Below are 18,760 nucleotides of genomic sequence, written 5' to 3' on the forward strand. Positions count from 1 at the left end.
AAACTTGCATTTATCCAGGTCAATTAACAGCAAAAAACAAGCAGTAGCATCAAGCCAAAGCTTGATAATCTGATAGTAACATTCGTAATGAATTATGAATGACATATTTTGCAGGCTGTGGCTTGAGTTCTGCAGCAACCACTTGCATATTGCATGATTGTGAATAAATTATTTAATCAAATCAGAATTCAAGTTTGCTGTGAAACCTGGGAGTGATGCCTGTTTGGCTTTATCTGGTAATTAGACTGTTTTATTGGCACAAAAGCAATGTCAAGCAGCAGTGATTACTGTGGTTGTTAAGGTGGTCCTCAGCAGGTAGCGTTTTTTTCTTAGCAAATTGTTATGGAACACTTAACATAAAGACATAACATAAAGACATGCATGGCAAACAGATCCCCAGGTTTACCTTACAAACACAAGGTGCAGGGTTTGATTCTCACATGGGGTAGTTGGCTAGACTTAAGATGATCCAGTAGGGCAGTTAGCCTAGAGCTAATCTATGAACCTTTAAAAGACTATGAAATATAGAAATCAGTCGATGCATTGTAATAACATGCATTTACATTAGTTTGTTGCTAGTAGACCATGCCTATTTTGTACTAAACATTTGCTAAGAGATGTTGTAACCATGATATTTGTTGTATGCAAGGGTTTCATTATGTAGTAACTTCACAGGTTCATCTAATGACTTGGGGTGGGGATGGGGCGCTGTAAGCCTAGCCATGCTTCTCAAAGCTGAGAATCAAACAGTTTACCTTGTGTTCTGTAAGGTAAACACCTTTACCATTATACCAGTCCCAACCCCAGGAAGGCATCGTATGTAGTAACATTTGTTTAGGCGTTGCCCATCAGTCTAAAAGTGACAATTTTTATTCTGTAATATAAATGCAGCATGATTTACGTCATTTAGCTTAAGTTATAAGAATAGTATGCAGTGGCTCATTAATTTTATCGCCGAACAGCACTGAGATTACACTAGACCGAGCAGGGCTGTGTGGGCAGGGTTTCTTTGTGAGAAATTTCACGGTACTAGAAAAAGTGTTGGCTGATTTATTGCATAGTATTTTGCAGCTGTATCTTCTACTAACTTGTTAATAACACCACACCCCTGAAGGCAGGCAGAGCCGCACTGATGTTGCATCCCCAGAAGTGTGTGAAATTTTGTACTTTACACCCCACCTTTATCTACAGCTCATTGTCTGTAAAGTAAAAACTTTTTTTTAGCATAACTGGCTTACTGCTGTTGGGAACTGATGACTAATCATTCGGGTGGAGACAGCATTTCACATAGTTCTTTCTGCAGAGCTGGTAATGATGGCAGGAATCCAAGTTGATATAATCCAAACTGTGTGTGCATCATGTTGATTTCTCATTTTTGATGACATAATTAACAATATAATATACAATGGAATATGTTAATCCAGCCTTGACAGAACTGCATACCACACAGATCTTGAATTGGGTTTTCGTGTATGTGTGTTTCTGTTGCAAAATGCTGATTTAGTAATTGGAGTGATAATGATCTCTGAAAACATGTTGGTGTCTTAAGACACAGCTCTATTACAGTGCAGCATGAATGGCATGTACTTGGGATGCATGTAGTTAGTGTTCACCCCAGTCCCACTCTAAAATTATCAAGTTGCAGCATTTCTGTAGCAGAATGGGACATGCAACATGACCTAAACCTCATAGACTTGGTATCAGTGGCATTGTGTGCTGTGCTTGTTTAACCTTGCTAAAAATCCCATTGTCAGAATGTCATGTGATCCTAAGTGGCACATCAGTGTGACAGTCTCTGTTGACTAATTTTTTTTAGTGGGCATGACGACTTGTATGATGGTTTGCTTTGTAATATCAGACCTTTGCTTCCATTGTTATGTATTTATCTGATTACTTTATAAGAAAGCTAGTCCAAAGACCAGGTATGACATGGGCACAAAGTTTGTTTGTGTCTTTCGGCTTTTCCTGGTTAAGGGTCGCCACAGCGGAACTCTGGTCCGGTAATGATTGGTAGTGGATTTTTACATGCCGGGTTACCAGCCTGACGCTCAACCTTCAACGAAGGCACGCCCCATTCACGTATGCCTCCACACAGAAGACGCTCTAGCTTAGAATCGAGTTTGCTATGAGACGACAACGCTACCGCAGCACCACCACCGCAGTTATGACATGGGCACAAAGTAATACAACTAAATATAAAAAGTAAAGTAGGATATAACCATAAGTGCCAAATAATTTCGGGACCATGTAAACAATGTTTGCAGGTTTGCAGATGTACTATAATAAGTGCATGATATAGCTATAATATAAAAGATGGGTATCCTAACAAATTTGCTGTCCTGGATATGAACCTACTCACTGGTCAGATGCTACAAAAGCAGAGGTAAAAACGCCAACAAAGCCAAAACAAAAACATTAGAACGAATAAGCTGTAAGTGCTGGGAAAATGCAAGCTCTCAAAAGTCTAAAGGAGAGTGTACTTTGCTTAAGGAGTTCTCTCGTAAAAGAATACATTTTGGATTTATTAGTATCACTAAGCAGTCTGGCACGGTCTGTCAGTATGAATAAACTGACAAGGAACAAAAAGAAATCCCTTGCACGGCTTCATGACATGGAGGTTTAAATCCTGAAGCCTGGACTATGCCACAGATGACCTGAACTCTTTAAGTAGCTCAACTGCTGTAGGAGCTGGGCAGTTGGGTATGAGAATAATCAGCTGGCATTGGCTCAGCCACCTGGGGGGGCGGGGGGCAGTCTAATGATCCCCTGTAATGCCAACACCTGCTAAAGAGAGGTATACAGCATTCAGTACTATGAGACAAGGGCATGCTTTTGTTTTTCTAAGCCACATTACCCAGCAGCCTTTATGGGTTGTGGGGAGGAACATGCATGTGTACAGGGGAACATGCAGTATGCCTTCAAATGAGCCTCTGAGGTACATTTTAGGCCAGAGAATAGGAGAAAGATGGGCTGTAGTGGAGTGGTAGGATGATAGACAAGCACAGGGACAGAAAAAGAAATCCCTTGCTCTATGAAGTGTTGTGATATTACAATTCTCCCTGTACAAGCAATACTATTCTAGCCAGGTTAACAGTGTCTTTACCTGTGTTAAAGCTTTACTGATTAGACATTGCAGAGACAAATGGATTGTTTCATAAAATGTTCTATAACCCTTGACTGTTAATAAAAATTGAGTTCTGTTTAGAAACAGGCTGCTTTGGAAGAGAAACTTATTACTTTTGTGATTTAACATGTTTGCTGAGCAAAGAAAAATGCTGTATTCACCTCATTAACTATTACTGTCAGACTTGTTAATGAGTGTCTTCAGATTTCATAAGATGCCATTCAGAGTGGCTTAAAGCTGCTGGCATCCTGGAAGTCATGGCAGAGCGCACATCTACCTCCCTGTTTGAGGGTTGCCTTGTGGAGTAACCAGGACATTGTTTTGGGGTCCAAGGGTAGAAAATTCAAAAGGCTTCTTATTGTGCAGCATGTCAGTTCCCATAAAACTGGTATTGAGTAATTTGTATGGCATGGAAGACTGTAAAGATCTTTAGTACAAAACCATTATGTATTTTTTATATATATTTCTTATTATATTGTACATTTCATATGCTCCAGTATGTTCTAGAAAGCAAGCACCATTTACATGTAGCATAATACTTGTAGCACAGGCTATTCATACTTTTAGTAACTCATTCAGGTTCAAAATAATTTACAAGGAGAAGATGCATGCATACATGCATAAATACATTTCAAGCACAGGCATTAATGTCCTTCAGCCTGCCAATATACCAAAACACTTGTTCCCTTAAGTGTCCCAGCTGTTCTTTAAAGCAAGCACTAGTCTATATACTATTAATGCAGTTTGGTAGTCTCTTCATGCATCAGCTGCTGTCTGAGAACCAATTAGTACACTTCCCCTTTCTATACAATCTTCTATATAGGTTGTCTTATCATTTTCTACTACTTGATGACTCCAAACTTTCCCCAGAGGTAGTTCTCTCTAAATGGCTTAAATAAAGTCTCCTCTTAATTGTTTATATGAGGTGTCCTTTTAAATGTCTGTATGAGACACTGTACAAGTTCAGACATTTTAATCTTTCATAGTAAGTTCAATTTTCACACTCACTGATGCCCTTGGTATATTTTCTCTGTAATCTTTCCTGTTGCTTGTTTTCTTTTAAGGATTCCATATTTTTATTCTGTGCTCAAGTTTTGGTCTAATGCAACAAACAATGACTTCATTTCTGATTTCCCAGACTTTATAAATCGTTTTGTACAACCTGTAGTTTTATAACTATCATTAACCAATAGGTTGTGATTAGAAAATCTCAAAAGCTGGCTCTACCCATATACCCAGGTCCTTAAATAGGTTCATAGGTTCATACTAGGCTATCTGCCCTAGGGCATTTATAAGCCTAGCCAGAGTGTGTTTGGCTTTCGCCACCCATTTTAAATTAATTTTGCTATGCCCTTTTTTGAGGTTAGTATACTGTGCCTCTATCTAACAGTGACACAGAAGTGATACCCGGGATAAACCTACGATCTCCCATCCACTCATGAAGATTCCTCTTGAAGAGAGTCAATGAGGGACTCTGCCTAACCTGGACTGGGATTGGATTTTATTCCAGAGTGAAGGGAGCCTCTAGGTTATGAATCTGTCCCTCCAGCATGTCCTATTTATTTCAGTGCTGAGGTTCAAGTCTCTCGAGCGCGTAGCTCGATGGGATTTGGATTTTCTGAGGTGCAGCATGTCCATTAATTCCAGGTTGGACATGGCTTTGTATGTCAGGCACAGATCGCCTCTGAGCAGGCGGTATGCCACTGAGTAGAGCTGGAGTTTTTTTAACCTGGCAGCATATGGCATCTGTTTGAGCCCTTTGATCTTCTTGGTGAGGTACTTTTGGGGTCTTTCCAGTTGCTGCAGGTGTCTGGTAAGGTACATCCCAAAAGGGGCGTTGTACTCAATTATGGGCTGATGAGGGATAAGTAAAGAGGCATGATGACCTCCCTTGATCTAGATGTGAATCCCTTCATGATTAGGTGGGCTATATAAAATGTTTTTCTAACCACTTTGGCCACGTGGTTTTCAAATGAGAGATTGAGATCAACTTGGGTCCCCAGGTCCCTAATTACTTCTTCCATACTTAATGGATTACCACCTATGTGGTAATTTGTGGACACTTAGTTTTTGCCAAAGGGGATGACTATACACTTTTTGGCATTTAGTTTGAGGCCATGGCTCTGGCACCAGTTGTCTGTTTCTATGAGGCCCTTTTGTAGGATGCTTGTGTCAGCTGGAGAGTTGATTATGGCGCCTAGTTTGCAGTCATCTGCGAACTTGGTCAGCCACAGTCCTTCCGTGTTGGCCTGTACTTCCGAGAAATATATACCGAACAAGAGAGGTCCCAGGACTGAGCCTTGTGGGATGCCACTTGTAACCGGTTTGGAGTCTGACATGGCTCCAGCAATTCTAACCATGTGGGTTCTGTCCTTGAGCCAGTTTGCAACCCATCTAGTGACATAGGGGTTTATATTTAAGCTGGTGAGCTTATCTATATTGCCCAAGTGGGGTATTGTATCGAAGGCTTTTGCGAGGTCCAGGTAGGCTGTGTGGACCACCTTCCCCTCGTCAATGGCCTTGGTGACTGTTTCAAAGAAATCGACCAGGTTTAAGAGGCAGGATCTGCCCTTAACAAAGCCGAACTGGGTAGGATCCAGTCTGTAGATCCCCAATATCTTTATTTATGAGGTCCATGATGATCCTTTGCAGACCAAGCTAGTCAGGTTTATGGGGCGATAGTTTCCAGGATCCGTTGAGGCACCATCTTTGTGGAGAGGGACCACTGTTGCTGTACGCCACTCTTTGGGTACATATCCTGTAGTAAGGCTGAGATTGAACAGCAGTTTTATGTTTGGGTTTAGCTCTTCTTGGAGTTCATGTAGGACGCAGCCCAGGACACCGTCTGGTCCCATTGATGCTGTGTTTTTTGCTTTGGAGAGGGCGGCTCTTACCTGAGCATCTGAGATGTCAGGGGGCAGCACTCTGCTGGGATAGATATTTGCCCTTTTGGTGGGGAGGGGGGGGTCTACAGTTTCCATTACTTTGTATTGTATTAAATATTCACCTTTTAAATTGTCTTCCAAATCTCATATGCTTAGTTTTTTGTGTGTTTATCAGCATATTATTCTCCTGTTCCCAAAAATGTTAATTTAGTCGAGTAATTTTGCAAATGTGCCTTGTCTGTAACACATTTAATCAGTTTACCCAGTTACAAGTCATCTGCATACAGACTGTAGAGTACCTTTGACAAAAAAGATAGATCTGAAAGATGCATTATATAAACAAGTACAAGCCTGTGATAGAACCCTGTGGATATCCTGCACTGTAACCTCAAATTTCACTTGTCCAGTTGCTGTATGATACATGCCCTGTCCTATTTGTAAGCCATGGATCTATCCATCTTGTGTACATATTTTACAGAAGGTGCAAACATGAGTTGGCATAAGAAAATGGAGCACTGAATGAAAATCTTACTTCGAGAAACTCCCAATAAAATGAATGATTTCATCCCTGAATGGCTGGCAGTGAAGCATTCCTTTTTCTTTGCTGTAAACAGCGGTGTTTCCCTCCCATCCACTTTTGAACTAACATTAGACTGACACTACAAACATTATGTATACTGTAGGAGCTTTATATCAATGGAATTATGATTTACTTTCCCTCATTGGAGATTTGGAACATAAATGACTGTCAGTCATACAGTACACAACTGAGACTATTGCATTCTCTTCTAGGCTTCATCTTGTTTACAGTCTCTTTCTTTGTTATTGTATCTGCCTTCCCTTGTTAAACATATTACTGAATTACTACCAAACACTTTTGTGATCACTCACAGCTCATCTGCCATGCCCTGAATCTTTCCGTAGAGTCTACTCTAATCTCGGCACACTAATTTACCTGACTGAAAGTATCTGTGCTGCCTGAGAACTTACTAGTTCATAGGCAAGTAGTAAGCTAGTGGCCTTTATCGGCCATTTTAAGCCTAGCCATATTTCCATTTTGTACTCAAACTAACTTATCCTATTTGGTTTTAAATTGGTCTTATTTGGGCCACGGGTACCTCGAATGAGAATAGTTGGGATCATATCATAGATAAATTGAGAAGACCCATGCATAGAATCAAGCAGTTAAGAGCTGCATCTGTTCATTAGTAGTACAGGGAATTGTCTGTTTCCTCCTCCATAGGTCTGAGTTGTGCTTAAAAGTGGACAGGTGTGAACTTTGTTTTATGTGGATGGGGAGCCTGTTCCACAGCAGCAGCAGTAGCATCCTCTTTGTGGTGTACCTTTCCCTTCAAAACATTGTTGGTGTTGCAGAAGAGGTTTAGATCCTTGGAGTATTTTTGATGCCAATTGACTTGCTGAAGTGCTGTAAATCCATCAGTAGTGGGGTCTGAGGATGCCTTGTATATAAGACACAGCAAGCCACCTCTTAGCAGTCTGTAGGTAACAACTGTACTGATAGGCTTTGAGTTGGTCCATGTAGGACATGTATTTTAAATCTTGTATCTTTAAGTAAGGTCTCTCTGTAGACTTTCCAACTGCTGCATGTGTCTGGATAGATGCATTCCAAACTGGGCATTATATTCAATGATTAGCCTAATGAGGGCTGAGTAAAAGGGAGCATTGACATCCCTAGATCTGGACACAATCCCTTTGTCTATAAGCAGAGAAGTACTTTCAACAGTAGACACATGTTGGTCAAAAGGTAGGTCATTGTCCACATTAAGTTCTGGAATGTATCCACATATCGAAATTTTCTGCATTTGTCTTACAGATCTGGGAAAATGGTCTCCACATCTTCACATCCCTTTCTTTCAGAATTTACTTTTGGGCTACCCACAGCACTGATATTGTCAATTTCATATCTTAGACAGTGTTTATGCTGATACAGGGTTCTGTTTAGTAAACCATTCATTTTGGGATATTTGTGCTTAATAAAGCAGTGCTTTATCAGAGTTTAGTTCAGAAAACTGTGGTTATTATGCATATACAGCATAAGATTCTGCACAAGCTAGCTTTACGTAGCCTCCCAGCATTATAATACACAATACAGAAACAGAGTACTAATACCACGCCCAGCTTCCAGGTGTTTAGTCGGGTTTGTAAGACTTGTATGTGTGCTTCCAGAATCGAGCCCCTTGACACCTAAAGCAATGAATTCTTCTAAACAGCATAACTTTGCATTACTAAAAAAATGAAATAAGTCCTCAAATGTCAAGGTTAAGCAAAAACCCATTTGGTGGCTTGGCACCCTGAAAAAAATCTTTAACAAAATATATATAAAGTAATAAGAACAAGCTAAATATGCCATACATTTAATTTTAAATGTAGTCACATATTGTTGCACACAATTAATACATTATCTCAGAAAACTGTATGGCATGGAACACCTACTATATACATGGCTGCTCCCTTAGTGGGCTTTCTGGTATACAGAGAATTTTGGTGTAGCATTAATATGTATATATATATATATATATATATATATATATATATATATATTTTTTTTTTTTTTTATTACCACAAAGAGCACAGTAATGCAATTTCTTCCTTGCCAAAGCTGCCTCATGAAGCTGCAGCAACTATATGTCATCGTTCATCTGCAAATGTCTGTGTATTTTGTTTTGCATACTGTATAAATTCTGTATATTTCTGTGTATAGCTCAGGGGTCTGCAACCTGCGGCTGTGGAGCCGCATGCAGCTCTTCCACCCCTCTGCAGTGGCAGATTTTAAATATTGCTCTTATGAACTTAGAAACTTGCTAGAATATCATGGTTTCTGTTGCCATGCATTCCACACACACTGAGAGCAATTGAGCAGTCCTCTGGCAACAACAGCATCTCCTCAAAGTTTCTGTACCTCTCATACCTCTCAAACTCTTACGACAAGAAGTCTGGATAGAGCCCAAATAAAGGGGAATAAAAGAACAAAAATAGGGATGGATTTTAAATATTGCTCTTGTAAACTTCGAAACTTACTTGAATAATACAGTTTCTGTTAACATGCATTTCCACACACACACACACACACACACACACACACACACACTTACCTCTCACCTCTCAACTGTACAGATTTTCACAGAATGCCCTGATTTCTGCCTCACATTTTTGGTCTGTTTTTCATAAAAGTGTGGTTTTCTGGCAAATCATTTGAGTTTGACTTCGTACACTTCAGAAAATTCATGGCAATACAAAACCTGTTATTGTATCAACTTTCTAAGTTTGCAAGAATATTTAAAAAGTGTCCCTATTTTTGGGTCTTTGCCCCCCATTATTTATGGCATTGTCTGGATTTCTTGCTCTAAGGGGTTGAGAGAAAGTTATATGTACACACACACACACAGCGATCGAGTAATACCAATAAAAATCCCAACAAAAGAACAAAAACAGGGATGGATTTTAAATATTGCTCTTATAAAGTTAGTTCTTTTATATATAGTATAATAACTATATATACAGTTTTATACGCTGAGTTATCTTCATTTTAGGGGTTAAATAAGTTTTGTGGCTCCAAGTGATATTTATTTGGTGGGAGAGGGGCCAAAAATGGCTCTTTTGATAGTGAAGTCTGCAGACCCCTGGCCTTTTGGCATAGGAGATGGTTGAAAAGGGTCTTATACTAGCTCACACATCTAGTAAACAAAGTTAAATAATCATTGTAATCTTGCATAACTGTTAGAGGAAGTTGTTTCAGCCTGCTTGACATATATGGGCCTACAGTCAAGAGTGGACACTAGAAAGTTGATGAAAGCTTGGTGTAAGGTAGGTTTGTGAAGTCTTAACTGACCATTACAGATCACTGAGCAGAACAGCCACAGGCATTAGACATGGTTTCTTACCTTTATGAGAGACACTGCGGGGATGGTGTAGGAAATTAATGTTGAAGTCAATTGGTGCAGAAGACTGAGTTAATAAGCTGTTTCCTCTCATCCAGTGGTCAAGGGTTTGATTCCCTCAGCCTCAGTTGCCTAATTGTATGACTCTTGAGTAAGTAACTTTAACCAGACATCGTTTCTGGGCTGTGTCTGAAAAAGGTCCAAGGAGATCAGTGCTCAACCCAATCAATAAGTACAAATAAATGCAACTTGAAAGCATGCCAAAAACCTATAACGTAGTACTTTGGAATGAGGTTTAACTGTACAAAAAAAATACAGATTTATTATTTATGTGATGCAGATCAAAGTGAGATAACGAAAAAAAAATCTTAAATCCATCTTCAGAGAAACTGTAATTCAGAGATTCACACTATACCATCACAAAAGAGTGCAACAGCAAAGCTCCTGAGATTGTGCAGTGCAGACTCTGTTATAGTTTATATCCACAATGTGAATTATGGATGAAAGAATAGTAAACTGAAAAAACAGAATTCTATCCGTATCTGACACCCATCTGGCCATTTTAGACAGCAGCAAAGTGGCCACTAAAACCAACCCTCTACAGTGATGCAAAGGGGCCACTAAAACCAACCCTCTACAGTGATGCAAAGGGGCAAGTGCTTTATAGAACATAAAATAAAATGCATATATTTTTAAGTATCTATGTAGAGTAAAAAACTAACTTTACACTGTGCACGCTTAATGCATTTCACTGGCCCTATACTTAAGTTGGTGTGGCTATAGTCACTAACCAGATTGCTTTGTTTTAAGGCTGCAAATGTCTTGCGTACAGCAGCCTCTCCCCATTCATATACCTACCTCAACCAAAATCTACTTACAAGATATAACAGATTATGACAAGTGCCACAAGGAATTAACATTAAATAAAAAAAGCAGTGGGAAGTAAATACGTTGTGTTTTCCTTGTTTGTGACACTCATGGTGCTGGATTAAAGGGAAAAAAAACACTTTACAAGGAGACTAGACATTTTAGTGAAGCTGTCCATAAAGTTGGTGCTGAAGATTGATGAGCTGCATTAAGGTAAGGAATATGGTGAGACTGCAAGAATATAAAATTGGAGCTAGGATATTTTTCTGACCCTTGTACCTTGATAGTATCTCAAAAGATGTATTTTACATCGCTTAAGTTATATAAAAGCATAGTGAATGGGATGGTAGCTGTATCATTATTAGTTTTTGACTAAACTGTTGTATATGCATCAGCAGTTTTTGCCGATTATATGCTTTATCAGTTATTGGTGCTTACTGCAAGTGAATAGATAAACACGGCTTTGTATTCTCTTGTTTTTATTTAACCTATGCTGTGTGTGTTGCAGCTGATGGATTGTTGAGGTTCATATTTGTCTGTAGCTTTAGTTATGTTATGATAACCTTTCATTCTGTCTAGGACTTTCCACCTACTTTATGCCTAACGGTTGACTGGATACACTCTGTCTTCCTGCTTTTTCAAATAAAGAAAATGAATTAAGGGATTGCCTTAATGTCTTACATGCTTTTTGAGGCTGGACCATGTTATTTTCCAAGTTGTATTAGTAGTTGCTCTGGTGTGGCTAAAGTAGATTTGCGAAGGACTTTTATCTCTCTCCACTATACTTTGCTGCTTGTTCTACAGCCCCCCCCACCCTAACTGGCTGGTCCTATGTTTAATGGAATTCATGTAGTTGTGGTATTGTAACAGGCATAGCTACTGACCGTCAAAATCTGCTAAAAATTGGTATTCACTGTTACGTTCCAAGAGTATAGCCTACCACTGATCTAGTCCTTGTCACACTTGTATGTATATTTAAAGGACAAGTGCAGACAGAAGTTGAAAAAAAACATGCTTTTCATCATATCTTAATCTACAAAGTATGAATGTCTCTGAATTACTGCAACTACATAGTTCTGCATTGCATTTTTTATACCCCGAAATGGAGTGAAAGAGCTGATGTCCTATTGTGATTTTGTCTTTATCGCTAAAGCTTCTGGTACCTACAGTGTTTTTTGCATCCCCAAGACTTGTGTGTTGTATTTTTTTCTCCATGAAATTACTGTATTAGTGAGTGAAATGTTTTTTTATGTTGTTTTCATGTAGTCTTAGCCACTTTCCTTTTTTTGGAGCTTTTTGTTTACAAGTCATACCCCGGTATCGGTACTGCTGCTCATGTCACTCAATTTGGTGCTGTCCATGGTGCTTAAGGAACACGCTCCTCAGAAGCTTAACCGCTGCCACAGCTTGGTGTCATCCTCAGAACAGGATCTGTTCAAGCACTGATAGTGCCATGGAATGTTCATTCCCCTTCTCGGTTTCCCTTTTCTTCATAATTGCCATACAGTATAAATTAAATCATAAAAAAAAAAAAAAAAAATATCGGCGTACAACAGTTTTCTTTCTTCAAAACAGACATATAGTATAAGCAATAGTTATGCAATATACAACCTTGAAATTCCTGTAAAGGAGATGTTTTCCAGTTCACAAGTATGTCTTTTATTCCCCTTTGTAGTAACTGTAGTCCGTCATTCCTCCCTATCCTTGCAGGCTATCTGGCACTTGAACTTGGTCTCAGGCTGCCAATGCTGCAGACAAGCACCGCTGCCTCTATATCATAAGGGTGGCTAGAACTCCAAATTACTGACCCTTTTCTCTGGTGAAGGCATCTTGTCTTTTGCATTGTACCCCATTGAAATTTCTGCTAGGACCAGGTCACTAAGCTGAAATGTTAAGCAGTAAGATAATACTGACCCAAAAAGAATTGCTGAATTTTTCTTTAAACCATTGTGTAGTGTTCTGTGTATCCCTAGCCCCACAGTCATGGGGTAAAATTTAAATGACCTGCCAGTCTGTTTCCCTTACCTGCCTTTGACTAACAGCTTGTATTTGTGTAGTGATTTGGAAGCCTTCCCAGTAATTCTCCACACAATTTCTAGCTTCTGAATCTATTTCTTTTGACCCTATGTTAGTGGAGTTGGTGAGCTGACTTGTTTTTGTTAAGGCTAGAAATGTCAACAATTTAGCTACTTAGTCTGTTCTCTGACCTGCAAAAAATATCTGAGTAAAACAACAAAACATTTTACAGAAGGCCAGAATGATGTGCAGAGAGAAATCCAATCTGATTATTGACAGAAATACATAAATCATGTTTTTATTTATAATTGGCACTTTTACAGATGGATTGTAGGGAAATAGTCTCTCTCTGACAGAGTTGTCATATCAGAGGTAATGTAAAAATAATGAAGCAATTTTCATATTGAAGTAATATACTTGTCAGCATTTCTGTTGTGGTAAAATCAGTAATGGCAGAGAAATTGAGGAATGAAAGTGAGTAAGTGAGGAATATGAGAAATAAATTGGCATTTAAATTTGCTGCTTTTTAGTGAAATGGGAATACTAAATAAGCCTTGTCTTGTGTCCATCTCTGCTTTTGTGTCAACACTTTACATTAATAGAATTACTATGGATATTAAAAGATGTTGACAGTCTGTCTGCAGATAACCTGGTAGTCTTGTAGCCCATCTCCCTTATTAATAACATTGATGATGCACTTCATTATGCCCTCTCAACAGTTTGAAAGTGATTCCATCCCCACCATCCCTTAAATCAGCACTAAATAAATTAGTGCAGTGTGTTTTTTTTTCTGTGAGAGTTAGTTTGGGTGACGTGCATAATTGAAGAGCCCAGACTAGAGTTGGTCCTGCCTTTACATGTTTGGGTGTTCTATTAAATTTGCATAATCCTTTCAAGGAACAGTTTTCTTTTCCAGTGTTTTTCTAGCAGCTTAGAGCATGTTAGGTTATGCTGTACATGAACATGAGCAAAGGGTTCCTCTTTTTCAGCTTTAATATAGTGTCATCTGTTAACTTCAAAGCTCAGTAATCATGCCAAGCTAAGGCTGTGCCCTTATCCTATTAGATACTCTGAGAAATCAAGTCTGCTTTCTTTAGGAAGAGTTATACTTGCTCCTAATAAAGAGTGGGCTGATATGACACTAGACATACTTGTGTGCAAGCTTCTGTTTCGTACCACTTGTCCCTCATTTGATCAATGGCCACTCGTCAAATATTATCCATGACATTGCTTGATACAGACTCGAGATCTTTGCAGCATATGTGCTCTGGAAATAGTCTGATAGGTAATGTCTGGAATGCCTCGGACACCAGCATGTTTAGGGATACAATTACAGTGACTTACTGGAAATGACACACAATTCTTTTGTAACAAATGCAATCATCTTACCTAATTGTGAAGGCTGTCTGTATTCCACATCTGTTTTATTCTATTGATTGTATTTTCTTTTGGGGTAAGTGTTTATGCAGCCATTATGTGCCATTACTGTGTTTTTGGGCATCTACATCCTCATCACTAGCTGACTTGGTGCATACTTTTAAATATGTTTTTTTTTTTTTTTGTTACTGTGGTTTTAGTTACCAGGGTCAATTAACTGTTTCTGTGGAGGACACAGTAAATAGTTTAGTATATTATTAATTAGCTACATTTGTGTAGTCATTAGCAAACCACAATTCAGTCTTTCCTCTTCTCAAGAAAATATTTACCTAGTGGTAATTTAGTATTTCTTTTTTTTTAGATTTTACATAACTTTTTACTTTGTGCCCTAGTTTTACAGGTTGGAAAAGTCCTGCAGTGTCACAGTAGACCTTTGATTGGTTATTTCAGTCAAAATGTTATTTTCATTACCATAGACGTTGAAATTGCTCATTTTCCATCGATGTTAATAGAAACATACCAGACATATATAGTAAGGAGTTGGAATGTAATTGCTCTCCATAATCTGAAAGGGGTTCCGAATGTTGACATAGTCTACAGTGTCACTTGAAAGACAGATTATATTTTGCAGCTGATTCTGTTATACTTAGCAGGTGCAAAATTGGGAAAACAGATAATTACTACAAAGGTAGCTAACAATTTGTATTGCAAGTTAAACATGTAATAATTTCTATTCGTTTATTAATTTTTAACACTTTCAACAGCATCTGCACATTTCTTTTGCCTTTCTTGCTCAATTTTATGTAAATTCAGTGACTCTCTAAAACAATTTAGAGTAATTTTACTGTTGGCATACTTGACTAAAGCAGTATTAGTAGCCAACTATATTTTATAATGGGAGTGCTATTTGCACTCTAGCTTGTCTATATTATTACCTGATTTTCTGCTGTGAAATCATTGTGATATTTTAATTTGCATGATTCAGATGTGCATGCTGTAACTATACAAAGATGGGCCATGCACTGAAAGTGTGTCATTGTTTTCCAGAGTTATTCATGCTTATTTAAGTGGAGAACCATTTACAGCTTATCTGGAAAGCAAATTCTTTTCACATTTTCTCCAGTGGAAGTGGCTAGAAAGGTAAGCTGTGTTGATTATATCATGTTAAGCATCAGTAATATGTCTCTAGCAAATTGCAGGAAGACAATTAGATTTTGAGCCAGGTTGTCATTGTTTTTGTTTAAATTCTAATTATGTGTTTTGTTACTAACATTCACTGTCAGGTTGTAAACTTTGTCTGGTATCTGAAATGCTTTTTGAATAACACTGCCAGATAGATATGAATGCCTGTTAAAATATGAATTTGCACTGCCAGCACTTTAGAAAATTTCATATTGGAATGTCATCCTGCTGGGAAGAAAAGTACAGCTTGACTTCTGGGAATGTTGTGTGACTGGAAACACGCATCTACTGATTTGTAAAACGTTCAAGCTGCATCTTCAAATGTAGCCTTCCTCAGTTACGAGTGTTTGTGCTAGCTAGCACGAGATACATTTCAGGCAGTTTTGTGCTGTTATCAACTAATGATACTAGGTAGCCACAGACGAAATTACTTTGATTACACCTTTTGATGAGTAGTCACATCAATGATCAAGTTCTGTTAGTCTTTTTCATGACATCACAAATACCATAGGAGCAAGCTTCTTACCTCTTCTTTTAGTTTTCTCATTTAATTTCCATTTAACAAAATTTACAGGTGAAACTTGTAGTGCTACAACTTTGGAATTTCTTAGCTCTTTCCCTAATCTTTTCAGTAGTAAAGGTAAAAAGCTACTAAAATGGTATTTTAGTCACATGTATAAATAAAGATAAACAGTCAAAAGGGGGAAGCACACTGATAATTTCTTATTGTTCATGTAATTATAGATTTTTTTAAACATCCAAAATAAAGCATCTAGGAACCAGCAAGACAAAACCACCAACACAGTGTAGAAAGGAGCAAAAAAGTCTGTTTTATTTAACATTGTAAAAGGACGAAAATGTGGTGTGTTTGCAACGTTAAATAAAACAGACTTTTTTTCTCCTTTCTACACTGTGTTGGTGGTTTCGTCTTTCTGGTTCCTAGGTGCTTTATTTTGGATATTTATTGGTTGTGTTTAAAGCACTATTCTCTTTTATTTCTCTGGTATTTTTTTTTTATTTCAAGTGATGAGTGCTTTCATCCTATAAGAGGACTTCATCAGGTCTAAGTTTAACCACAAAGCTTCACTGTATTTATACATTTTACAAGGACTGAAATGAAACCAACACAAAAGGAAACTGAACACCCGTGGAAGAGGGAGTGGTTAAGGAAAGTACGAATGGCAGGAGCTGCACTGATATTTAGTGAAAAACAGATTTGCTGAAAAACAGTATGATCCATTTGGAGAAATGGCAGAATAGGTTGGCTGGTAGTGTAGTAAAGAAGATGGCAGATGGTGACTAATGGGCCTAAGTTATTTATTGATTGAAAAAACTCTGATTGGTTAGGGTGAATTCTGCTTAGGTGTGGTGTGACTGGGTGGGAATATGCTCTGGAGAATGTGTACTGTTTCCCTTTAATGAAAACATTTCAGTTTGAGTATTACAAAGGTAGCCTTTCAGTTATTAGATTTGGCATAGGATTTTTTTTTATCAATGAGTCCATGTCTCAGAACCACAAAATGAATATGGTTCCTAATCCCTGTAATAACAAAATATTATATAGATAAAATGGATAAGTAGTCCCCAGAGGCATAGGAAGATGAGCACCTGGGCTGTCTAGGGGATAGTTATGCAAGCCAGCTGACCCTGCATGGGGTGCCACTGAGATGTATTTGTCTTACTTCTGCCTTTAGTAGTTTCTTCACTGGTGCTTCCTTTGTCACACACCAACTGCATAAGCACGGCTAAACTCGAAACATGCCATTTTTTTTCTTTCACCTACAAAGTTCAAGTCTCAGTCATAATGCATGTCAACAAAAAGTTCTGCTTGCAAGGCCCTGAGCAAATTTTCCCCATGGTGCAAGAGGGATATGAGAACACCTTTGTCTCAGGCTCCTTTGATGTGAGTTATTATTTGAAGGCAATTGATTTGATATGGAGAAAAAAACACAAGATCATCCTACCTACCTACTGCTCCCTTCTCAGTAATTCCCTTTTTGAATCTGTATTAAAGCTAATGCTGCCTCCTGTATATTTGCCTCAGGATTCCATTCAGTACCTCCAGAAATGCTTGAATTGTTATCTGAGGTAGGACAAACAGCCCTGTGTCATCTTTCCTATGGATCTAGTCATTTTGGCTATTATTCCAGGCTGGAAGCAACCAGGCTATGTTATTGTGGTGACCAAGAAGATGGAGGTACTTTATAAAACCCTAGCAGAATGGAGTGAGTCTTTACCAGATGTGCATGAGATGACTCCACTTAATATAGTTCCTAGTGACTTGCAGCATTTTCACCTTTCCACATGACTGATTCAAAAGCTCTAGACAGTTGTGAAAAGAAAGGATGCTTCTCTGCTATGCTGAGGCTTTGGTCCCTCAGCAGTTCATCTCATCAATCCAAGCACCAGTGCTTACTTAGTAAGTCAGGCCTACAGAAAGTTTGTTGTCCTCCTAAGACTTGGCACAAGTAAGATTTTTTTCTGTTCCTCTAAACCTTCTCAAGTCACACAAAAAAGCCTCCTTGTTGTCCAAAGAAGGAACTTTATGCCTTTGGCATTTTGTTACCCAATTTACTGAAGAAGACACCTGTACCAGTTCAACTGCAGCAGTCATTGCTACAGTCTGGATCTGTCTGTCCATGAGTTTTTCCCAGCTATGAGAGCCATTATGTTTTTATGTGGTCATAGTCCACCATATCATATATGTCTTAAATTCTGACTTAGATATGTTTTCAGTAAAATACAAAATCATCTCACCAAATCTTTTGAGACAGGACCATAGTCAAAAATTGAAAGGGATATAGATATTCTTGTGTGGAACAAGGCTGGACATTTTACTGCTGACTCTTTTCCTAGATTTGAAGGACATGGGCCATTTCTTCCACATGCTAGTATCAGTTTTGGCAAACACATTTTGTTCATCTGTTTTTTTATGGACCTTCTCAAGGTGGACTTGCCTCTGACATTTGGTATCTAAAGGACGTCATTGATCATGATGTATGTATTTTGGCTCCTTATTTTGTGTGTGTAAGATTATTTTGATTGCAGTCTGGGTGGATTAATTCCTGTCACTCCTAGGATGACCTTTTAGTACACAGGACTAATGTTTTGAGCTTTTTTTTCACAGCCAAGAAGGGTTACTAAAGTGCCATGGTGGCCAAATCCTTTATGGGAGAAAGCTTTCCGTGTGATCTCCTACCTGGATGATGTAGATGACTTTCTTCTGGTGACCCATTTAAGGAACTTCCTAGTCACATCCGTTGACTGGGTGACCTCCATGGTTGCACTCTCTGGTTCTGTTTCAGAGAAGTGCCTTTAGTAGCTTGAAGGTGGACTTCCTCTCATTGACATTCATTTCTGCCCTTGGAGAAGGCCAAGGAGGGCATCACTTTGAAGGTCTGGTTCAGAAC

At 38.6% G+C, this 18,760-nt stretch overlaps 1 protein-coding gene across 2 annotated transcripts in view; it reads left to right on the top strand.

Annotated features, from left to right (window-relative positions):
* Positions 1-18,760, top strand: part of GRK4 (G protein-coupled receptor kinase 4) — a 1,249,698-nt gene that overhangs the window by 546,620 nt on the left and 684,318 nt on the right. For both annotated transcript variants that reach the window (XM_044062922.1, XM_044062923.1), the window contains exon 6: positions 15,216-15,308. In XM_044062922.1, coding sequence (XP_043918857.1) covers positions 15,216-15,308 — 93 coding nt within the window. The remainder of the gene's footprint in view (positions 1-15,215; positions 15,309-18,760) is intronic.

Source organism: Protopterus annectens, chromosome 2.part1, assembly GCF_019279795.1.
Source record: "Protopterus annectens isolate FY-2018-M chromosome 2.part1, PAN1.0, whole genome shotgun sequence".
In the NCBI taxonomy this organism is placed as follows: domain Eukaryota; kingdom Metazoa; phylum Chordata; order Ceratodontiformes; family Protopteridae; genus Protopterus; species Protopterus annectens.